Source organism: Anomalospiza imberbis, chromosome 3 (assembly GCF_031753505.1).
Source record: "Anomalospiza imberbis isolate Cuckoo-Finch-1a 21T00152 chromosome 3, ASM3175350v1, whole genome shotgun sequence".
NCBI classification, from domain to species: domain Eukaryota; kingdom Metazoa; phylum Chordata; class Aves; order Passeriformes; family Viduidae; genus Anomalospiza; species Anomalospiza imberbis.
In genome coordinates, this window is record NC_089683.1 from 54,408,228 (window position 1) to 54,433,651 (window position 25,424).

The following is a 25,424-nucleotide window of genomic DNA, read 5'->3' on the forward strand; positions in this document are numbered from 1 at the left end:
CCTATATCCTCAATTGGTCTTAATTTCACAGTGATGTGGAAGATTAGTAGAGTATCTTTAAAGAAAATTGGCAAATTCACAGGAAGACCAGTTGGCATTTTGAGGTGAAGTGGTCAGCCCATCTGTTTCTGATTTCTACACACATCAGGACACTTTTATTAACAAATTCCCGACTACTCTAGGGAGTAAGGACATTGGCAATACCCTTGATACTGCTCAGATACTTGTGCCAGGAGCATATTTATGTGGATTTAGACTTTTTTGCTGTGCACTTCATATTTTTTTAATTATGCTGGAATATTTTATGTGAATTGTAGATGTGTGGAATGCAGGTGGACCCAGAGTTAATATTCTGGCAGAAATTTCTGGATTTAATAACTATGTCTTAATTGCTTGAGACTGTGGAGGATCAGTTCAGTGTCCAGGTATGCTTTCCAGGCATACATATCTGAAGAAAAAGAAAGTAATGGACACTCTACAGAGCCTTGTAAACTGCAAGAACAAGAATAACTGATTAAGCTATGTAGCTGTTTCTCTCTAAAAGACTTTCACTTCATCAGTTTTAAGTTCCCTTAGCTCTGATAGCATCCAGCTCTTTCACCTTATCTTTTCATCCTGTCCCCTACCCTTCTTCTGTAGGAAGGGAGGAGGGAGTCTAAGAAATCGTAGTCTGACTCTATGTAGAAATCACTGCAGTCACCATCCCTTCCAAAGGCATTATTACAGGAATGTCATTCAGCAGACTGGTGGCAGAGACCCATGAATTAACTAAATTTGCATCCCTGCCTAATTAATTTTTTTTTCTTAAAGAAGAAATAACCAGGCCATTGAGTCTTGGCTATTTCAAAGTTGTTGCATGATTTTTGGATTCTGGAACAATCTCCCTGTTATCTGGTTTCAAATGACTAGTGGAACCCGTTCTTTGGATGTTTATACGGTTGAACCCCACAATAAGGTCCAGTTCAACTAATCCTTTACAGATTGACTGAAGGTAATCTTACAGCCATAGTGAAATAAGAGGTAAAACAGCCATAGTGAAATAAGAGGTAAATCGTATGATATTTGAAAACATTGCTTCTTTTAATACAAAAGTGTAGTTTTTTGTTTTAACTTATGACAGTTGACTGGACAGCAGCTAAGGAATCAAAACATATTGAGCAACAAAGGCATATTAAAATAGCCTTTACACGTTAGCTGTATAGTCATATAGCAATATGCATATCACTGGGTGATATTTGTTTTAATGTTATATTTTCATATATCAAATACATTTTACATTGGGGAAAAACCAGCTAGCTTTCTGTTGAATACCTTCTGATATCAAATATCAGAACAGCTAAAGGAATGAAGAGAAGATTAACTATACTGTTTATTCTTGGGATATAATAACCAGTTTAGCAAAATGAAATGCTGTTTGGTATTTATGTGTTAAATTTCTATATATGTGCAAACATTTTGTTTAGGTATTCAATTAATATTTTCCTTCTCTCTTTTACCAATAACTGTGGGCTTTAAATGCTTTCAAAACTTCTTTTGTAAAGGTAAGTTTTAAAGCTTCTCTTTGTCCCCAAACCAGAAGGTAGTTTAACAGAAATGAAGTTTAGCCCAAACTTGGACTTTCCTTCAACAGAAGACAGTCAGTTTTGTTCATCTTCAAAAATGTTTCTAAAGAGAAAAAAGTGGAAAAACTGAAAGTCTGTTGAGACTATCACACTGCAATTCCCTGATTGGCGCTCTTCCGTTCCCTGCTGAAAGGGAGATGTTTCTGTACTTCTTGTTCTGGCACTAGTATTTGTGTTGCCATACAGGAAACCAGATGCACCTAGGCGCTGGAAACTATGTCTTGTTTTGTTTTTTGGGGTATGGTTTTCTGCCGAATCAATTTTCTAATTTGGCTTGCCTGTGTGAGGTTTTATTGCCAGCTTGGGGGAGGGGGCAGCCAACACTCCACGTTGGCTTTAACTTTGTAAAAACTCAAAGTGTACTGATCAGTGAGCTACAGTCCAAGCCTGCAACATAGGGCTGTCATCCTCAATATTTGTTTTTACTACTTCTTGCTCATGAATCATTCCGTTCTGAAGTTACATAGATATTTGAGAATTCAGAAAACAAATTATTTCAAAACCAAGCCAGTTTTCTGGCTGAGTTGCACCTAAGCAGTAAAGGAACTGTTGAAGTGACAGCCCAAAAGAGATGCAACTAAAACCATGAAAATGACAGTTGAATCAATTAAAAAAAAAGAAAAAGGAATTAGGTGTTCTGTTTTAATAAAGTCCACAGCCAACTTTTAGACAGGTATGTTAGTTGCAATACTCATTATTTTCTTATTTCTTTTTTTCATTACCTTTATAGTCTTGAATCTTAATATTTTAGTGATTCCCTTAAGTTCGTTAGTTTTACAATTTGCTGGTAATGAACTAAAGAGATATGTGTAGGGTGAGAAAAGGAGTAATTTACCTTTCTGACATTCTTTTAAATTATTATCACTTTTTAATTATTTTACATTATTAATTAGTATGTAACTTTAAAATCTTTCAAAAGTAAGACTGTTGGACTTGAAGTTACCTTATAAAGAAAGCATTTGAAAACCTTGAAAAGAAAAGCAAGAAAAAAAACCATATAAATATACCAGTAAGGATTTATAGGAAACATACCTAGAAAAAACTATTTGTTATCATGAAAACAAACAGAACGGTAGTAAATATTTTGACATTACAGTAAACATTTTTAAGAACTACCTGTTTAATATGCTACTAGCAAATTTACTTTAGATTATCTATCTTTCCACCTTGATTTTCATTTACAGGAAGGAGAGAATATTTGCACACTAGTAAGTAACAGATTTTACCCAGGGCTTCCTTCTTGTCTCAGAATAAAGTTTTCCCCACTGATGTCACTCAGACAAAAGCCTAAGGAAAATAAAATTATCTTTTTCTCCAGTTAAGGGCTGAGACTGCACCTCTATGCCAGCCATAATTCCTGAAGAGGCTGCTGCATGAAGCTTCTAGATGTTCTAAGAAACAAATGTGTGAAGATGAAGATGCTCAAGCTGACTTTCCTACAGCATTAAAAAAGAGAAAGTTTTTCATGAGTCATTCAATAGTACATGGAGGGAGTTGTCTCAAATGCATTCTGAAATGCTAAGAACCCATTATTGCAATGTAAGATGAATTGTAATACCCACCAAACAAAGTGCTGTAAGCTGGGCTAAAGAGTTATATTAACAATAAATATCCACAGGATTATTTTTGCCCAAATTTTTATGCTCACCATTAAATCAGACCCTAAATTTATTGCTTTTTGCTTAGTCAGAAAGATTTCTAAGTGAGCAAATACTTTCAGCTTCAGTTCATAATACACAATAACAAAGATTTTGAAGAGTGTTGAGAATTTATACATTTTCTTTTTGAGATTACTTGCCTTAATATTTTCCCTGGATGACTGTAATACATATACATTCCACTTTGCTAATTTTGGTTTTAAGGAAGAGAGCTATTCTCCTTTGAATCCAGTGACACATACATTCTGACATGAATATGAGGTTGTGTTCTGATTTTGTGCTGTTAGCTGTCTTGGTTCTAAAGAAAATTGTGGAGCCTAGGAGAATGGTGATGTGATAAGTAAAGGGTTCATAGGATTCTCAGTCTTGAGCAGATTTTGTTATTGATATTGAAGAAATGTGTTGTCTTTAAATAGTTTATGATGAATAAGAAGCTTACTTGCAAAAATAAGTTTTGCAGCTGATGATGGTTGTGAAATAATGCTTCTGTTGTGATAAGCACATTAAAATGTACAGATTTGGTATGAGTAAGTGAGAGCTCATGAGAGAACACTGCATGGAAACATCACTGAAGGGAATAAGAACACTTCACTCTGAGTAATCTCAATGCTAATAGACCCAGGCTGAGCATCAGTTCTTGGATTGAGGAAATTTTTAAAAAAGGATTTTTAATTTTTGTGTGTTTTAAGTACCAAAATAGAGGTACAACAATTTCTGTCCTGCCCTCTTGTACAGGTTTTAAGAAGAGTTTGGATATTGGCATTTTCATAAATTTTCCTTTTCTCAAAATAGTCTTTTGTCATGGAAAGAAGTGATAAACTTTAGAAAACAAATTGCTTTCTAATTTTATTTGAAAGTATTGTGAAAAGAGATTATTAACTTCAGCCCTCTATTCTGGTATACACCAGGCCAATGATGAGCAGCAAAAATAGTCAAGAGAAAGCAGCTATTCTTTTTGAGTCCTTCACAAACAGCTGAACAGTTGGTAATGGAGAAAAACCAACTGAGAAAATTACAAAGAAAAAAGTTGACATTGACAGAAACTTTATAGTTTCTGACTCCATCCATTTGGCTTAATGTGTTTCAGATATTCAACAGCTGGACAACTTGAGTGCTTTACAGTTTGACATTTTATAAAATGCATTCTTTCAATAGACTTTGCTTTCTTTTTTTTTTTTTTTTTTAATGACATAGCATGAACAAAAGTTGAGAAGTATTAGAACAATGTGTTTTTTGTCACAGAGAAGAAAGTGTTCTTAAAAGAACTTGTGCCTCTCCAGCAGTTACATTCATGGAAGGGAGAAAGCTGAGCTTATTCTAAGTTCAGGTATTTTTATAGTTTTTTGTTTTGTTTTGTTTTGTTTTTTTTTTATGCATGTTCTGCAGGCATTAACTGAATGGGATTGAGCAGTGTACAAAAGTGAATTTTTTGCCTAACTAGAAAAGGTTAATTTGTAACTGGTTTGGAGACACCTGCCTTAGAGCTTCTCAAGATTAGCTATGATAAAATCTTTCTCAGTTTTACCCATGGAGTGCTGTGGACATCTTAATTTGCATGACGTTTGTAGCTGCAACTTTTTGTAGCTACAATTTTTCTGGACCAGGGATGCTCTGCTAAAATTGCTTTCAACACTGGAAAAAAAAATCAATGTTGGAATCAAGTATGTGTTTCTTTCAGCCCAAATTGTCCATCTGGTAGCGGAATTTCAGTTGAAAGCAGCTGAGAGGAACAGGAGAAACATTGTCATTAAAGGCAAACTGCAGCATGGTGGGAGATGTTCAGCTTTCTAAGCTGGTATTAGTGGAATCCTGCTAAGCATATTTTTTTTCCACCCATGCCAACATCTTCAATTACAGAAGTTCTAACTGTGAGCAGAATATTTGAAATCATGGCCACTGTCTCTAAGAACAGTGATAGAAAAAATACGTGGTAGATGGCCATTTGAGGAATCTGGAAAGCCATTCAATTTCTAAAGAAGGCTTTTTCTCTGTGTGAGTCGGATGTGAGACTAATATGAGAAGAGCCATTGTTCTTAAGTAGCCAATGGTATAAAAATTCTTGCATCAAAACTGTCTTCTCTCTTTCATACATAGTGACCAAAAATAATCCATAAGTATCCATTAATTGAAATATTACTGACCTCATAAATTGGCCTCTGAGAACACAAGGAACTCAAAACTCACACAATCTCTGCTTCAATTCATGAGTAGTTGAATTTGGTCTGTTTCATGTCTTAAACCTTTAGGAGAGGCCAATTTAAAATGAGAAACAGTGAAAATGTGGTATTTATTATGCATGATGTGCTACATATATAACAAATGTTTTTATATGTGAGTATCAAGATAGAAGTTTATGATTGAGGAGCACTTTTGCATTGAGAATCTGTAGATGTCTGTGATTTCTGATTCTTGGTCACCTGTGGTATTAGAAGTTCAGGCTCCTATGTCTGTTTTCAAATTCAGACTGTAGCAAGGCAGAGCCAATACTCCTGAGAGAGTGAAACACACACATGGCTGCACAGAGCAACATAAATAGACCACAGTGCCCTGTCAGCACCCACATGAACGCAAACACAGAACAGCCTGCTTCACCCTCTTCTTCCTCTCCAGCTGATCAGGATTAATGTCTGCTAGGGGCATATACATCCATGGATGCAACCAGGGCATGCAATGCTTCAGTAGCTAGTCTTAGATAATCCTTTGAAGGTCTTGGAGATTTACAGCCCCATTACAGTTGCTGGTATTTAGATCTCTTCTGCTTGCTGAGATTGAAGTTAACTCTTATTCACCCATACCCACTAAAAAGAGAGAGCACATCTAAAGAAGATATTTAGAAACAGGATTTAGTGAGAAAATGGGATAAACTTCAGTTTATCAGTTCAGGATTAACATGCTGATCAGCCAGTTGTAGTCAACTGGTTCCTTTCATCTTCTTTTCCCTCTATCTTACACTTGTTCCTTCTTGATCCACCTTGATCCCTCCCTTTCTCTACCTCTATTCCTTCCCCTAAACAGTTCCATTGTAAGTCTCATCCATTTATACAATCCCCTTAACACATTCCATAATGAATTCTGCATAGACTTTCTCTTGCTTCTCTTAATGAGGGGGACCCCCCTGTAGCCAATAATCCCCTTTAACCTCAGGGTGTTCTGAGATAGCCTCGACTCCTCTGGATGGATTTCACACTGGGACAAGGGGAGTCTGCAGTGCTTTTTCTACCCCTATCAGCACTTTTAAATAACTGCTTAAATAAATCTGTGTCATGGTAAAGGTCATATGGTGTGACAGTATTTATATCAGCCTGTAAGGAAACTAGTCCTGGCTTAAGTCCTGACACTGAACTGCAATAATAATCAGTAACTTTACATAACTATATTAAACAAGTAGATACAGAGTTTACACCAGACTGTTGATGGAAGCCTCCATTAGAGCAAAAAAAAATTTCTGTTGAGAAAATGAAATGGAAATACTTCTGTAGAATTGTGTGGTACAATTTTTTTTTCCTCTGCTGATATTCTGATTTACATGAATGCTTTCTAACTGAAGGATTTTTTTTTTTTAATGGAAGCACAAGTGGGAGTCGGACACAATGAGATTTCCTGCTTCAGTAGTTAACCCTATGTAGATTAATGATTCACTTCAGCTCTATCTGAATAATATTAGTGTAGCAAATTATCCTTTATAGTAGGATGCACTTTTCTGTGTCTTATGAGGCATTCACAAGAAGGTACAGTGCTATAACTTACGGAAGTGTTCCTACAATATGTGCTTCATAGTTCTCACTGCTGAGACAATTACCAGTCAAAATGAGACCCAAGACTCATTTTGTTTCTCATCTTGAGGATTATGTTGCCTATAATTTGGGAAAGGTTTAAAGGAGTATTTAGACTATTTCGCTCCCACTCCCATAATTATACTGCTATGGTCACATGAGCAGGAACAAGTAGAAAAAAGCACCACCTGTGCTTTGGCAGCTGTGTTAATGATATTTTGCATGCTACCAGGCATCTTGGTATTGCTCCATTTTCCCATTTGTATAGGCAAGCTAGGGGCCCTAGGTTGCATTCTTTTGGACTTGTACAAATCCAGATGTGCTTTAAGGTGGTGCAGTTGCTCTGTCATTTGACATATGTTGATTTATTGATGCCATTTGAAGAAGTAAACCAAGCTGCTCCATTGATTACCCCAGGGGAGTAGAAGATTGGTGTTACGATGTACTAGGAAGGTTGGCTTCAGAATACTGAACCAACTGTTCAAACATATCACTGTTTTTGATTGTGGAAACAAATGCAACATTAGACTTTATTAGATTTCTCATGCCACTAAGTAGTACTTACTGGTTTTGTATTTGCTAAACAACGCCACAGTAAAAAAAGAGTTACTCTTTTAACTGGAGAAGGACAGTTTTCCAGCTGATTGGAAAGTCAGCATTGCTTCCATTACATTGATTTGCTTTGAGAATAATTATACAGCTGCTATTAATTTGAGTCTGTTTGTTGTCATTGCCAGCTTGCTGAGAAAGCACACTAAAACATGGCATGCACCATGATTGCTCTCTGCCTCACAGCACTGTGGTGAGCTGGTAGTGCCTGGTGTAGCAGACTGAGCTGGGGCAACCATCTTCTCATGTCATGCTAAAGTTCTAGCTGTCTCCCAAAGGAAAGGTATTTTTAAGAAGCATGGATTAGCATCCTGTACTGTCTTCAGCCTAGCCTTAGAAAGATCAGGAATAATATCATCCAGGCCATGTTTTTGATGCATGATGCTTTTGATGCATCTTCCTTTGTCTGCAGTTAGCATTAACAGTGTACCAATGTTTAAAACGACTGGTAGATCCAGCTCTGTTTCTCTGTCCAGGAAGTTAGTGCAGTTGCAGATAGCTCAGTGCTGTGACAGAAGGAACTCGTAGAGGCTGGGACAGTAGTAGTCCAAATCAGGTTGAAAACTGTAACTGAATAGTAGTTAAAACCACCAGCTCTTCATGTGTATTCTTTTACTTACATTAAGAAGTTCTTTTTCTTGTCAGATTTAGATTAGAGAAATTACATCCATTTCACTGTGATGTGCAATATGCTCTTTATTCTCCACTGATTTTCTTTTTGGTTTTTTGCAGTTTCATTCACAGAGCATGCTAAAAATAATGAAAGCCAAAGGTATATATTACATTGCAGTCAAGCAGTGCACTATATGAAGGCAAGAAACAAGACTTCAAACACATCCTCAGCAAAATATGCAGGAAATGTTATTGGAAAAGGGCTTCAATTTGAAAAGTCACTGTAGAAAGTTTCACTTTCCCACACAGCCTGATATTTCAAAGCAAGCAAACAGAAAAAGACTTCCAGTTGATTAAACCTCTGGCCCACAGAGCCAATGCATCCAAGATGTTTGCAGAACTAAATGGTTTTTTGGCTGTATTTAACAATTAATCTTACATGAAGTTTTGCAAATTTTAGGACTTCCAAAAAGGAAACTATATGTATACACACCTGTGGTTATGAATTTATTGTGAGATATGTCCTAAACCACTGATCTTCTGTGGTAGAAGTCCTAGCAATGTGTTTAACCTCAGTTGTTACCTATTCAACATATAAGGAACAGTCTTTTTTCTGAGAACTTGAGGTAAATTGCTTATGTAAAATTAAAAAAAAAATATTTCAAAGTACTCTGGAATGAAATCTCTAGTCTGTATTTCTTACATTTCTAAGAGTTCAACTGGGGGGCAAACAGTTTGGAGAGATTTGTTAATGGTTTGCTTGTCTCTGTTTTTTGTAAAGAGTATTAGTGACACTGATCTAGGACAGTTAAAACTATAATTGTTTGTGGCCACAGTGGAATATAGCTGTAAATGAGTTTGAGAGAGGAAAGGGGATTTCTGAAAGGGGACAAATGATTGTATGATTCCTGTTGGAACAATGGAAACACAGTTTTTTTTTCATTTTCTGGAGTGTTTATTTAATGTTATTAAAGAAAAATAATGAGATAATTCTCCAAGAAGGTACAGTTACAGACATGTGCTTCAGGTTGAAATAAATACTGTCTCACCCACTTCTTATTCCACTGAAAAACATTGGCTGCTAGTGATTTATTTTCCTGACTGAAATGATTGTGAATCTTACCACATTCTCAGCATCTGCACAAAAGTTAGGAATGATAACTGGAGAGAAACATTTTCCTTGTCTCCAGCATAAAGTATTCAGGAATACTTGCTGTACTCTGCCACTTAACACATTTTCTATTTTACAGTAATACTGGTGGGTAATAAACACCAATTCAAATCTTCTTACTGTTTCTTTCATTGTTTACTGTTGGATATTCTTTTGGTGGCTTTACTGTTTGTCTAAGCATTCACAAGAAACTAAATCTGTGGACTAAATCTGAATCTTGCATTTTTTTTTACAGTGACTATCCAATACAAAAACCTTTAAGTATTAAATCAACACTGCCATTATACCCTCTGGCATCATCATGTGCAGACTCACAGCACTGCATCTTAAAAATATTAACTCGATATGTGTTCTGCTTTTCTAATAGAAATAGCTGCTTCTTTTCCTTGGCTTCAGTTCTACCTCTGTAGCATATGGCTATTAGTAGGTTAAAAACCAAACCATACTAGACCTGCATCACTAATGTGTGTCATTCTGCAATTTCAAATATATTTGTGGTTTGCATTCCAGCAAGCATGTACACAGAAATAAAGTTTGATAAATCAATTGAATAGCAGGTAAAATGGACTATAATGAGCATTGGTTATCTGCTTGCTTTCTGTTTGTAGTGATATTTGATGTGTCTCTGTCCTGTAAAGCTTATTCATGGTCACAGTGCTGGGTTGTGTGATTGAAACAAGAATGTTTTAAAGAATGATTTCAGCATGATGTGATTCTCTTTCAATAGCTTAAAAGTATGTTTTTCTTTAACAGAGATAGGGTTGTAGTAGTTTGGCAACTCTTAAACATTGTGGAAAGTGTATGTCTATAAACATACATAAAGAAACAATGCCACTCCTACAAATGGAAAATACTTGAAAACAAACTGCAAACATTTGGTTGAAATGGCAGTTTAGCAGTTACCTACATAGCTATGTGAAACTTAGGGTGCTTTGTAATTCTATTTTCGAAGTCTCTATTGGCCTAATGCAACTTTTTTTTTTTTTGTAGTTTTAGAGTTTCTGTGTAATCTAAGGCCATAATGTCATTCCCCATTTCTAGAGGAAAGAAGACCAGTCAAGCATTAGCATATTTACAGTACTTATTTTGGCAGCTATGAAGAAATAGGAATGAATTTTAAATTGTGTATTTAGTTGTATTTTAACAATTCTTGTATTTTTCAGGTTTTCCAGATCGCGTATGTTATTGTGAAAGCAGCTAACTCCCCTCGTCCTGGGAACTGGATATTGGAGCGCTCACTGGATGGTGTGGACTATCAGCCGTGGCAGTACTATGCCATCACAGACAGCGAGTGCCTGACACGCTACAACATTCATCCCCGGCCTGGAACCCCGTCCTACATAAAAGATGATGAAGTCATATGCACTTCTTATTATTCCAAAATCCACCCTCTGGAAAATGGAGAGGTAAGATCAGATGGTGTTCCATATGTAACATAGCAGAAAAAACCCCGCTTTGGTTAATTGCAAATCTGCCTTCAGTAGACAGAGTGTTTTGGTACAATTGATAAATGTGGAGAGAATCTATTTGCAAGTTTTAAAAGCTCATCTTACATGGTCCTATATAAATGCACCCAAGATTCATGCTAATAAAGAACATTCTACCAAGTAAAACAAGAAGTAAAAAGAGTTTTTCAGGTAGGCACTTAGTACTTTTGGACAACTTTACGTGCTTGAAATATGTTCCCATGTCACTTGTGAACAAAGGGGAGAATACTGGGAAAAATCACGGACTCAGTGAATTCATAAACCACTTTTCTTTGAGATGCATTTTCAGTCCCTGTGTATAAGCCAGGATGTCAAATGATAATGATTTTAGCCAGAATTTAATTTAATGCCTTAAGAGGTGACCCTCTGCCCCTGTTTATGCCTATTTCTTCTTTCAGAGGTTGCTACTGTTTTACTCAAGTCTAAGCACATGAATCATGGACCAGTCTTTTGTGGTGTGGAAGGTGTGGAAAAGATGTGGGGACTTGAAAATGAGAATCTGTGATTGAAAGAACAAGGCAAATGTAACACCTGTAGCTGAAAATGCAGCCTTTTCAGTCACACAAAATGATGAGAGGAAAAGCCATGTGTACCACATTCTAATTGTATTTTTTTTCACTATTTTTTTCCAACACTTGCTCTGCAAATGAAATTTTAGCCTCAATATTTATCCCTCTGTTATTTTTTATGTTCCACTTTTTTAATAATTTATTTTCATATAAGTAAGTACAAAATTACTTTCTTCTGTTCCCCTAAACACAAAGCTATGTTCACATGCAAAATTGTTAATGCAGTTGTTTTTGAGTCCTGGGTATAGATATATATAGTTCGTTTCTGTTCTCAGAAAATTTCCAATGACAGTTACAAAAATTTAAAAAATCAGCTTTCAGTGAAAATATCCTGTCGATACACTGTAGAAAGCTATAACCTTGAATCTAAGAGAGTCTCAGATTATTAAGTTATCATATGGGAAATCATTTCAGTTCTAGGAAAAATGGCAAGTATTTTGTATTTGTAGTTGTGCTTGTATCATTAGTGCTGTATCATTTGCATGGGTATTTGTTCTTGTAAAATCTAGCAGAAGCAGATAAAGTGATATTAAAAGAAATAGTGCATATACATGTGCTGTATTTTTAAACAGATTCTAACTGGGTGCTTTTTGAGGGGTGAACAGAACATGAGTTAGCAATTTATCACTTGCAAAGAAATTTTATGTTTCTTTGGGAGAACATGTCTGCACTGAAAATATAATGCAAAAGTAATTATTCCAGTAATTAATCTAATTCACATTTTTCCATTTATTTGGTTATCCACTTCTCTCACAGGCAGATATTGATTCCAGTAGTCTGCTGTCTTCTTGGTTAAACCATTGAGTCTCTGTGTTCTTCAGTGGCTGAGCTAAACAGCAAAGAACTTTATTCTGCACACTGGTATATGTCCATGACTGAAACATTGGGTTAAAGCCTACTGAATTGAGTTGAACTTAATTCTGATCTTAAGTGTGCAATTAACAATTTTTAACCAGGTCTGATGTGCTCTATCCTTTCCTTAGTAAATTACCTACATCTGGTATGTGGTTTCTTTAAAGACAAAGATGTCTTTGAAGGGAGGAATGTATCTGTTCCATTCCACTTGGCAACGGGGAGTTGTTAGATACAGGCATACTCATGAAAGGCATGGGATAAACCCTAAACTACCTCCTGCAGGTAGTTATTAATCTGAGATGTGGCTGTAATAGAGAGAGAACAGCTTGAAATGGAAAGCCTAAGTATTAACCTTTATAGTGATTGGAGGAGTATCATTCCACGTGAACTAATTATCTTACATTTTTAACAATACTCTTTTCATAAGTAAACCTCTAGTTTCAGCTGTCTGAGTAGCTAAAGGCTGCGTTATGAAGTAACATTTACAGAGAATTAACCCAAGTTAATTAATTTTCATATTTTGTCAAGCACGTAACATGAAAAATAACATTTCTACCAATATCACATTTACTTGCAGTTGTGTTGCTGGTGGTATTTGGCTCCTGGTCTTTCAGTAGACCTACATCTGCATATAATTTATGTTTGTTCCAGGAGAGTAATTTTGTTGTGTGAATCAGATATTGCAGTCATCTTGTAAGACTGATGGGATTATGAAATGTAAATGAAGTGCCTTTGCTTCAAACCCCACAAGTTGCTTAGGCACACCATTGTGGTGTACACCCAGAAAACCTGATGAAGTGCACAGAGAGCATGCTTGGCAAGCCAGTGCCAATGTCAAATGTACATCTGCAATACTGTCTGAAGTTAAAAGTTGTCTAAGTTGTCATCTTAGAAAAATCAGAAAATATTTTCCTCATGTATACTTTCAAAGAACATTTTAGTCAATGACTTGATTAATTAGCATATTTCCAGAAATGTTCATTCTAAGCCAAATATTTTTTGTCTTTTAATACTATTCCTATTTGCACCAGTAATATTGTCTTGGCCAGTCACAGAATTAGAACCAACAAGAGCTAGAACAACAGAGCCAACAAAGCAACAACAAATTAAAAAAAAAAAAAAAAAAAACTCTTGTGATTTATCTTCAAGTCTGTGTAACTAGCACAATTTTAAATGGGAACAAGCAATCTATAGGCCAGGGATTATTTGCAAAAAGAATTTTATTGAATGAGTTAATGGAAAATTGCATAATGACAACTTCTAAATGAAAAATGTAAGAAACTCTCAAAGAAATTTCTCTAAAAGTGAAGACTTGAATGCAGAAAGATTCCTAGCATTCTGGTTTCCATACTAAGCTATCAGTGATAGCTAGAAAAACAGTGTGTCTCTATATCATACTGGCTAAGGTAGACTTTCAACAAAGCTGTTTCACAGCATCATGGAATGGGTAAGAATGGTGGATCATCTGGTCCAAACTCTTTGTATAAGCAGGGTCATCCTAGAGGACATGGAACAGGATTGTATCCAGAGAGTTTTTGAGTATCTCCATTAAGGTTGATTCTGCAGCCTCTCTGGGCAAATTGTTCCAGTGCACAGTTACTGCACAGTAAAGAAATTCTTCCTAGTGTTTGGGTAGAATCTCCTGTGCATCATTTTCTGCTTGTTGCTTCTAGCACTGATGCTCAGCACCACTGAGAAGATACTTACCTACATCAATGAGGTCCCCTCTGTGTCAACTCTTCTTGAAGCTGAACACACCCAGCTCCTTCAGCTTATCCTCATAAGAGAAATGCTTCAGTTCCCAAATAAATATGAGCTAAAGCTTCCCAAAACAGTATCTCAAAACAAGAATTAACAAAACTCCTCCGTCTCCCCATACCATAAAAATAAGGGGAAGAGATTAGTTCACTTAATGAGGTATTCATTACCTTTTGCTGAACCGGTGTTTCTTGCTTTAATAGTATTTTAAAATATTTTTTTACATTGTGTAAGGAAGACCAGTTTAGGTAAAAAATAATAGCTGGTGATGTGAGTCTGGTATTTTCAGGTAAATAAGAATGCTTATTTTGTTTTCATCTTTACTTAAACGCTGTATAAGGATGTCATTTCTTTGTTTCTTTATTTCCTCAGACGATCATTATTTTGAGAACTAAAAGTTAGTGTGTTACTATAGTGATTTTTACTTCATTTTGCTTACACAGGAGCCTCTGATGTTTACATCCAGTTTGCACCATTTTATTGAAGTATTTCTCCTTCTTCTAGACTGAAATTTGTTTCACAACCTGTTTACCTTGGTGATTAGGTGAATGTAAGGTTCTGAACATTAGCCTTCAATGCTGTAATTTTCTCTTCTGTGACATGCTGAAAGATTTCTCTTAGCAAATGCTTGTTTGAATTAGCACATGTAGGTTATTTGTATTTTGATACATTGGAATCTTCCCTCTTGCTTGCAGTTGTTTCAAAGCTGGACCATCTCAAAACTTCAGGTGCAATTATAACAAGGATATAGCAGGATCACTGTAACATGTTAGGAAAATGTATGTCTTTTCATAGAAATGGGACACAGCTTTGTAGGAAGTAAAATTGGAGGTTACACTTGGACGCAGCATTCTTCAAACATACACTAATTTAGAGTGTTTTGTTTAGACTAGGAGAAAATAAATATTTAAATTAAAAAAAAACTTGTTATATTTTTTTCTTCTGTATCAAGTAGTTCTTTGTGCAAGCAGATATTGAAAGTCACATGCAATGAAGGCAGTGGAAGAAAAGCTTAATTAATCTGATAAGAAAGGACTTCCCTTTACTAAGAAGGCAAAAACACTCTCCCCCCTCCTGCCTCACCCCCCCACCAATATTCTGGGAAACATTGAGTTTCTCTAAATTAAGGCTTTCTGAAAGTTTAAAAATTGAGAGTAAGGTGGTGAATTTAATTCCCACACTTTAAAATCTTAATTGAAATACCCAATTTTCTCCCTTGTCTGTCATCAAATAGAGTTGTTCTGTCAAAGTTGGTTAAAAAAATATAATTATTTCTGGTGGTGTGGAAGGTATGTAAACTTTCAAGGAAAAGAAATAATTCCCTCTTTGCAGGCAGAATCTGTTGTCAGAAGATGCTGCCTCAAAGGATATTTCTGCAGTTGATTAAAGTTTGGGTTATACAGTGACAATGGAGAGACGAAATCTCAGGATTCAGTAAATATTTCCTTGTAAAGTAAGAGAAACAGTCTCTGATTGTCCTGTGTGAGATGCCTTTCATATGTTATTTTCATTTGCTGAGAATGCTCTACCTTGACATTTAAATTTAGAAAAGTTGAAGGATACAAGAAACCCTGTATTTGAAGGGAAGTAATCTTATTGTAGAAATGAGAATGACTCCTAATAGCAGTATACCAAGTGGACCAAATTTCCAAAACATTTGTCTGGATTCCTCATATTAAACACAGTCCTTGGTGTTGCTTGATTCTTTTCAGCAAAAAGCATTTGTGAAGCAATCAGTGTGACCAGATGGTTGATAAAACAATATTGGTAATGACTATTGGTTTATTATTAAGGAGGTAATATATTTGCACATCTGCTATGGTCCATTGCAAACTGCATGGTACTTCCATGTTCAAAGGCGAGAACTGGAGACTGAAAGACTTTGGCAAAAGGTGTCTGTGTGAACAATAGAATCAAAGATTCTCTCAGTCCTAGTGTCCTTTAACAAGAAAATTCTGTCTCTTCTATGGCTAAGGCTGAAGCAGGAGAGGACTGACGGGGAGGAGAGTTATGGTGGAATTAAGTAACCTATCTCCTTCATATTCTGCAATAAGTCTTTCTATTACTGCTGTTACAGTGGTGAGGACGATACTGCAGTCAAGGTGATGCTTCAGTTCTGCTCCTTTAAGTGCTTAATCTCATACCTTTCTTGTGATTGTAGCAATGTAACTATAACGTAAAAAAAAAAATTAAAATACTCTATGGTAGTAAAGACAAGCCTTGTATAAGCATGTTCATTAGCCTTTATATTCTTCAGTCAAGTGGAAGTTCAAAGTGTGTACTTACCAAGTAAAGAAGAAAAATAAACAGAAACAAGTGCCTTGACAGTATTTTTTTTTCATTTTGTTCACTTATTGCCGTAGTACTTGAATGCATGTGTTGTGTCCCTTTTTAAATGCATGCCTCAGGTCCCTTGGAACGTCCCCCAGTGTCCCAGTACTTAGCTGAGCTTGCCTCAGGCCTGTGATACCATGAAGATTGAACTTTAGTATTTCCCAATATTTGCATGCTGGTTTTCTCCTCTTCATACCATAGTGATTGTCCTGTTTGGTGCAGTCTCAGTGGTTCACAGAGAAGGAAGGGAAGAAAAAGAGACATAAAAATGGATTTTAAAGTGTGTTCTTCTCATAGCTAAATTTAGACTGAGAATGTCAATGCTAAGAGGACAGAGGGTGCGAATTTTAGAAGTACTCAAAATTGAAATGTATTCAGTTGCAGACTAAAAATTTTGAGTTTATTTCATTTTTTTTCTTATTTATTAATGATACAGATGCTTCACAGTTTCTTAAGAAATTGCTTAAGAGTTTGTGAATTACAGCGTTGATGCTGCCTTTATAGTTCCTATTTTTATATTAATCGTCTCAGCTCCTAACATGTATTCAGTATCCTGTCTTTATTGCAAAATAATTTTCTAAAGTCTGAAAAATTTCTTATTTCCCCTTGAGTAACAGTGATAGGTGTATTTTCAAATGCATAAGATATAGAAAAGGCATCAATGGTAAAAATTAATGCCAGTAATATCTTTGTCCCTGCCCTCAGCTGCAATCACCCTAGGCATTTCTCATGAGTATGCTAAATTTCCATATATTTGACTTGCATTTCTGTACACTTCAGCACAGTACTTGTGGTTATGTCATATGTTGTCTTGTTACCAGTATTGTGTTGCTATATTTTCACTGAAAAAAAAAAAAAAACAAAAACACCATATCAAAAAAATAGGTAACAGTCTATTATTAATGGATGGAACTGTTCAGAAATTTAAGTGGATTCTACTTCCAGCATCACAGTTTAGACAAAGACGTTAGGCAGAGACTAATGAATGCAGTCTGACTCAGAATCTAAAATAGGGATCTGTGAACAGTTTTTTTCTGATTGACATCTGAAGTGGGAGAATAATAATAATTTTAAATAATTCAGGTTTTTTCCCAAACAATGAAAGGCAAATTTTTATTTTGATTGATAAAAATTATTCCATGTGATGCAAAATGAAAAAAAAAAATTATTTGGTCATTTTTTCAATGCAAAGACAATGAAAAACAATTTCACAAAACTATGAATGAGTGACAGTCTTTTGCTTAGAATGCAAAGGAAAACTTTAGCAAGTAGAGTTCTTATCAGATGCAATTCTTGCATCCAAGATCTTCTGCTTCCCAGGTTTTTAGTATACTTTGAGTCAGGCTGTCTAGCTAGGTGGCACAACTTCATTTTCTAAGAAATAATGAGTTAGGTTTTCTCTGAACTGAAATCCAAGTGTCCCATCAGTTTAGGATCTTTCTCATCCCGTTTTTCCATCTTACAATACACATTTAGGTTTTTGTAGTGATTAGTAGTAGGGACAGCCAACAGGATCTGTACATAAATGGTGCTTGTTATTAAAGATCTTTCCACTGAAATCAACAGTAACCTTCAGATTGGGTCTGCCATGAAGGCTGTTAATCTCATTTTATTCAGTGTTGCATCACTTCAGAGGTTGAACAGTCCCTGCTTAACACTCTTGGATTACTCATACTCCCTATTGATTTTGGTTTACATTTTCTTTGAGTCCCCCCCCACCCCCACCTTCTGGCTACAGCAGCTTCAGGAAGACTTTTGCTCAAGACATGGATACCATTTTTTGGATACCCTTTATATATGATTGGTCTCAGTGAAATGACTGTGATAACTTCTACTTGTAAGTCTTCTTTCTCAAGTGCTTTGAAAGGATGTAGCAGCCTAGAAAGTTACTTGTGTTTACCAAGAAGTGATAGAATACTGGTTTTCTTCCAGAAATTTGGTACATAAGCTTTCAGCTGTTCCAAACTTTCCAGTGGAATAACTTTGAATGAAATGGTTTACGAAAAGAAATAAAACAGATTAGAGGTTTGGACAAAGATTTGGGTCTACTTAACTTTGTTACTTTTGGGGTTTTGTCTTTTTATTTAAATTTGGTTATTTGCCTTAGTACAACTAAACTTGAGTATCTGACTGAGAAAAAAAGACCTTTAACAATGCCTGCCAAATAAATGGATACATTTTAAATATTCTGATTACACAATGGTATATTGCCTCACAAATGTAAAATTAACGTTTCCTGTTTTTCTAATAGACAAATTGAAAGATATGTGAAAGGAAGACAAACATTTGACATATGTGCTCAGTATCATAAAAAGTATTGAAAACATAGAATTTTAAATGATTTTGTTATGCACAATGAGAATTGTCTTTGCAATAATTTATTCAAAACTTCTACAACTAATTTTGCAAGTTGATAATTTGGTACTAACATTATAGCAATATTCACTGCTATTTTTTGCCTACGAAAAAGGAAACTTAAGTAATATTTTCAAGTTGATAGTTCAGACTATATTCTGATATTTAATAATGCAGAAAAAAGAATGGATATAAAAATATGAAATGTACTTCTAAATTATGCTGCAATCAGGAAAAAAATGTGGAAAGAGGAGTATAAGTGGTATTGCAGTCTCCCATTACTGTGAAAACAAGAGACAGGATATTTACTGGTACATCTGGGCCAAGTTGGAATGAAAGTTTCTTTTGTGTAGTTAGACAGCCCAGTTTTCTATCTTGGCACATCTCTCCCTGAGCAAAAACTGATGTTGTAATTTCTACCATTTCTTGAAAGAAAAAAAAACCTTATTAATCATATGAATAATAATACTTAAAAAGTAATGAAGTAGCTTTATGCAAAAAAAAAAAAAATATATATATATACAGAGCAGTCTTTCAGTTTGAAGTCAAATTGATTAGAATAATTACCTTTTTCCTTTAGCATCCATTGTTTGTTGACCACAATGCTTACTGAAAAGTGTTACACATCTTTATGTAAATCTGTGAAAGATTTTCCAAATTTTAAAAGGACGATTCGTGCCTGTAAATGTAGTTTATAACTCAACATACTCTTTCAGCATTCCAAAGGGAGCTGGTATGCTTAAGTGTTGGTATTTACTTGAATGACCCAAATTTCTCTTCTTGGGGTTGGTAGCAGAGTTTTGGACAGTAATAGGTTTCATTCTGACAGCAAAACAAGAGTAGTGGGTATTTGGTGAGGGTTTTTTGTCTTCTGTTTGATTAGAAGAACTGAAGATCCATTTTGAGTGGGTTTTTTTTTCTTTTTTTTTCTTTTTTTTTCTTTTCTTGTTTTATTTTTTCTTTGTTTGGTTTGGTTCTTTTTGTTTGTTTTTGGTTGGTTTTTCTTTTGGTTTTTTTCATTGGTTGGTTTTTCTTTTTTTTTTTTATTAGATGTTAACATGGAAAATTACTGGGCAAAAGAATAGCTTAATTGTCAAAAAATGAATTTTTTTTTAAAAAGGACAAATTCATTAAAAGCCAGGTGGACTTCGTGAAGAAGCAACTTTATTTACTAAAATCTCATTGAAGCAGGGAGATATGAATATATCAGCCTGAGGCCAAATATAGGTATGCTTTCATGTCAGAGAAAAAGAAAAGAAATAAAAAGAAAAGAAGGAAAGAAAAGAAAAGAAAAGAAAAGAAAAGAAAAGAAAAGAAAAGAAAAGAAAAGAAAAGAAAAGAAAAGAAAAGAAAAGAAAAGAAAAGGAGAAAAGAAAAGATAAAAGAGTGAAAGAGAAAAGGAAAGAAAACCCGAGCAGCATAGTTTACCTAGTAAATGTTACAAAAATTCAATAGAAGGAAAGTTAGTCAATTAAACACTGTGGACCAATGGACAAATTACTCAAAATTCAAATTACTCAAAAATCAAATTACTCAATTATTTGATTGAGGTCTGGAGTTAAGAACATTTAAATGAAGAAAGCAGAGAGAAATCTGGGTAAGTAGACAGACTGTCTCAGCAAACAAGTCTCTGTCAAAGAAAATTGGTATATCATGCCTGAGGAAGAGTAGGAAAAGTTAGGACTGCAGTACTACTTAATCAAAGTGGCGAGACTACGTAAGGAGGCTCTGAAGCAAAAAAAAAGGCAAAAAACCCACTATAGTGAAAAAGTAAACTATTCTTAGCTTCTGTCACCAAGACTGATTTTAAAATCCATTTGAATGTTCTTTCAAGAAGCAATGTTATGGTAGAACTAAGATTATGGGATGCAATTCAAAGTGTTGTGAGAAGAGGTGCAAGGCAGGATGGCTCAAATTACTGTTATTTAAAGACTGTTCTGTAAAATGGCAATAATATTCTCACTGTTTAATGTTAAGAAAATTTTGAAAGAGAGTAAAAGACTATAAATCAATCTCTGAGGGTAGAAATATATTTTTATATCTTCTCTTTTTAAATATGTAGGAGTTTATGCATGCTATTTGCAAAAAAAGAATAGATTTTAGAGTATCCAAAAAGGTAGCAGCATAAAATACCTGAGTGTTAATAGGTATTAGACACTGAAAAACATCATTTAAAAGCAAGGAAAATAGGAATTTTGTGAATTAACATAAAACTGTGGCAAGGTAAAAGAAGAGCCAAGAACCAAACTGCTGCCCTTTCCTACCAAAAAATGTTTATGCTGGAGGCCTAAAAAATCCAAAGAGAAGCATTTTCAAGCACATCAGAATAATAAAGCTGATAGCCAAATGAGATATAATAGGACTGCCAAGGACAGCAAATCCATAGCAGGTGGATTCTGTGGCTTGAGCTTCCTACGGAGGGACATAACAAAGTAGCCACAGTAGAGCTATTCTTTGTTTCAGAAGTTGGAGTATCTTCTGAAGGAAACACAGATCCAAAAGAATGGTTTAAAGGCTGTGGCAGATTTGTTCCCCAACTTTTATTGCTGATCACATTGTGGGGGATATCCCTGTGGTCAGTTTGGGTCAGCTGTCCCAGCTGTGTCCCCTACTGACCCCTTTAGCACCCCCACACTCCTCACCAAGAGAGGCAGCATGAGAAGTAGCTGGAATATCTCTGTGTTATCAGCACTGTTTTCGTCACAGATCCAAAGCACAGCCTCACACAAGATACTGTGAAGAAAATTAACTCAGTCCCAGGAAAAACCAGCACCATAGTTGACTATATGATATGAGTAATTTTATATCATGTATCATAACTGAAATCTGAAAAATCCAGGCATTTGAGAGTTCAAAAAACCCTGCCAAGTGTAGTTTTTTGTAATTAAAGTAAGCACTGCTATTTTTGTAACTTTCCAACAATTAATCATGATAGGAGCAAAGAACAAAAAGCACATTTCTTGCACATAATTCTTTAATCTGCTGTGTTTTACAGAAGATTTCTGATTACATTCCTGGCCTGGACTGTTCATTCTGTGCTACTTAGAAATGGGTTTTTCCCCTCCCCTGACTTTTCTTCTAGTAGCTGCTGTAAAATATCTCTGAAGTTGGAACAGGTCAGGTTCACAGTTGGAGAGATATCAAAGTTTGTTGTATTCTACAAGTGAATGTCCGATTTATTCTTTCTTTTTAAATCATTATAAATGGTTTTAAAGGAAATTAATGCTTACCATTCACATGGATCCCATCTGGTTTTCAAAAGCATTCATCAGTTTATGTTCCAAATGACATGACACAGGTTTTGCTAGAACTTTGAGTCCAACGCTATACAGTAATTGTAATGAACTTTTCCACACATGGATTTCCATCACAAAAAAAATCTCAAAAAAGTTTTGTTAAAATTGCTTCAGTCTAAAATTCTTCAGAGTTGTGGTTCAAAACAAGAATGTTGCATCAATGTAAAGCATATTACCACAGTTTATTTAATGATAACATTCAGGAGCAGATGTACTTGTTTACTGTTTGAACAGCTTAAATCCTCACATTCTCCCTCTTTTACATCAGCAGTTGTTTTTGGCAGCAGTTTGCAACTGCTTACAGCTGTTAAAAGTTCCTGTGGATTTTCTTTCTACTGGTCACAATACTGTACTGGCAGTAATTTCTCTGCAATACCATAGTGGACTCCACAGTGTATCTCATTAAGGAGGGACAATATAGTGTGAAGTGCCATGAGTTTTTAGGATAATCATATAATGAATAGGGGAAATCATAAAATCTTGGTAGGAAAGTGGGGATGGGTGTTGTTTGGGTGAGTTTTTTTTTTAATATTGTTTGGTTTGGCATACTTAGAAGCCTTTTAGTTAAATCTGAGGATCAGAATGCTTTTTATTACAATGTCCAAGAAAACTTAACTTTACTTTTTTTGTTATTTATTTGAAATTACTTGTCTTATTTATGATCATTGTCCAAGAAGAGGTGTACTACTTTGAGGAGTAGTAAAGAAAAAATATACCTTTTTTGTAATGTCAGCTCGCTTTAGTGCTTTCTTAGAAGAGCCAGTAGAGCACAAACCATAACGGTTGTGTACAGTATTCCAAGCCTTGCAGCTTGTCAGAGTCCCTCATAGACTGTGGAAGACATAACTGTTGCTGAAACTACAGCTCAGTGAAGTGTTTCTACTTAAGTAAGACAGTTACAACAAGAAAATAAGAACTTGACATTATATAAATACACTTTCAAGGTGATAAAATTTCTTATTATTCTGTGATTTATTAATAACTATTTCTCTGACAACGAGCAGTCTGTTTACAAGTATGCAAGATGATGTCTTTGACAAATTGTTTTTTGTCCAAAAATGACAAGCATGAGAATTTCAGAAGCCGTAAAAAAGCAGTGGCTTGAATAGGCAAGTGAAATTGGAAAGAAAAAAGTGACAAAAGCAAGTTAATGAAAACTGAAGCAATGAAGCCCTATTTAGCTTAAGCTGTAGGGTATAGTTGTCAATGACACAATAGTATTTGCTAAACAGTGTGTTAAACTGACATTTGCCTGTATTCTTAGGGGGAATGAATTAGTTGAGATACAATCTGACATGCATAGCCCTTGACATTTTAATGCAAGTTTAAGCATTGCATTTCAAGCAGCTCTTGTAATCATTAATGAGGCACAGAAGGGAGTTGTGCTTTCACTTACTAAACCACTAATTTATTAAGATAGGAAGATGCTTATTAGAAATATAGAAAAAATTGCCAAATATACCATTTTTATACACTATTATTATAAATATGTATTTATGAAGAAAAATTGGATGCTGAGTTCTGGCATATGCTTCCATCTACTATTTTAGTTGTGAAATCAACTCTAATCATAGATTAGGTCTTGCACTAAGAAAACTCACAGAAATTTTGTCTTTAGGGATTAAATATGAGATACCAAGAGATTAATTAATCAGCAGTAATTTTCCATCTACTGCAAATGAGCTATTTGCAGCAGATAATTAAAGGTGGTATTGCTTAGGAGAATTACGAGAACTACTGAATCACCTGTTGAAAAATTTATTTTCAGCATTGTTCATCTTCATATTGATGTGCTTGCATAACTTGAGAATGTAAATCATGGGTTACTTTTCGCATTAGATCATTTTAATTAATCATTGTTTTAATGACATTTTTGTCTTCTCCACTTCTGATTATTAAGTTGCAAGACCTTTTGTGCAGGACAGAAAGTTTTCTTTCTTGTATGCTTCTCTCGGAGATTAGACTTTAGTGAGACACTGACGTTTCTTGACAATAGTTTAGGGTCAGACCACTGCCTTACACAGACTACCAATGTTGAAGCCCACAGTCTTGATATAATGTACAAAATAATCTACTGAGTACTTGAACAAAGGGAGTTCTTTACCACTACTACCCAAAAGTTATTGTAGGATGATGTTCCCAGTCCATCCTTATAACAAATTACATTAAGTAGCTTTCTCTTTTTATGAAAGAATTAAGTCTTCCTGCTTGTCATCAGTGAAAAGCATACTGGTTAGTGGTGCTGTTTTCTTGAAAAGAAAGTGAGCAAAAAAACTCCATGTCACACAGCCACACAGCTGGGTGCTTTTGTATCCTACAAACAGCTTGAGATTGATTGCACTCAAATTGCTTGGCAAAGTAATGGGCTTCAAATACCAAAGCTCTAAGTAGAAAAATACACCACTTGGATTCCTATATTGGTATTTTAAATTTGTGTGAGACCATGATATATACTCAAAATTTCTAAAAACTTTGTTAAAGTGTGTTAATTTTAAGTAACTCAGCAGTTGATAATATACATTAATTCCAAATGGCAGCATTTTCACTGTTGCATATTAACAGCAGAGGCAGCTAACATGATGCAGTTTTGGATATCAGTTTGTGCCAGAAACACACACAGAAGGAGGGGTCAAAGGAGTGGTTTTAGGTGCTCAGCCGTGGTGGTGAGGCACAGTCTGGGCACAGTCCTCAGCACTGGCTGCCATGACTGCCCCAGTATAGCAGAGCCCTTAGCTTAGGCCAAGTTCCAGAGCCAGGATGCAGATTTAACCTCAGAGACTTCAAGAACTGTCTGGACCTCGCTGAGGTTGAGGGAGAAAGGGAGAGTCCTTGCCTGCAGAATGGGTGATGTGTTTGAGTATTTGTGTCACCGAGTAAAGTACTGCAGAAGGATGTTAGTAGACAACATTAGACTGCACAGTATCAGAGGTGACAAAAGTGAGTAACTATGTTTTATCTGGCACTCTGCAGCCTGAAGCCGTAACTGTACAAGAGGGAGGCAGGCAGAGTCTGTGTCTGTTGGTTCAGAAATGGAGATTCCCATGATGCTGAAGACTGCAAACTGGTGACTTTGAGACCAGGAGAGGGGCTCCTTCTTCGCCTGCAGATGGGCAGCTAATGACAATTCAGTGCCTGGTACCATGCGGGCTAGCAGCAGTGGGCTGAGAGCTCTGTTCAGTGAGATGCGAGGCAGCTGTGCCTACATAACCCAGGAGCATTGGGAGGAAGCTGAGTGAGAGTAGGGGTGTAATCTAAGTGGTACATAAGCTAGCAAGGTGCCCTTGCAAGCAATGAAAGCCAAGAGTATCCTGGGCTACATTAGTCA

The 25,424-nt window shown here is 35.5% G+C and overlaps 1 protein-coding gene across 3 annotated transcripts in view; it reads left to right on the forward strand.

Moving 5' to 3' along the window:
- The window catches only part of LAMA2 (laminin subunit alpha 2), a 336,497-nt gene that overhangs the window by 87,823 nt on the left and 223,250 nt on the right, over nt 1-25,424 (forward strand). For all 3 annotated transcript variants that reach the window (XM_068184425.1, XM_068184426.1, XM_068184427.1), the window contains exon 4: nt 10,609-10,851. In XM_068184425.1, coding sequence (XP_068040526.1) covers nt 10,609-10,851 — 243 coding nt within the window. The remainder of the gene's footprint in view (nt 1-10,608; nt 10,852-25,424) is intronic.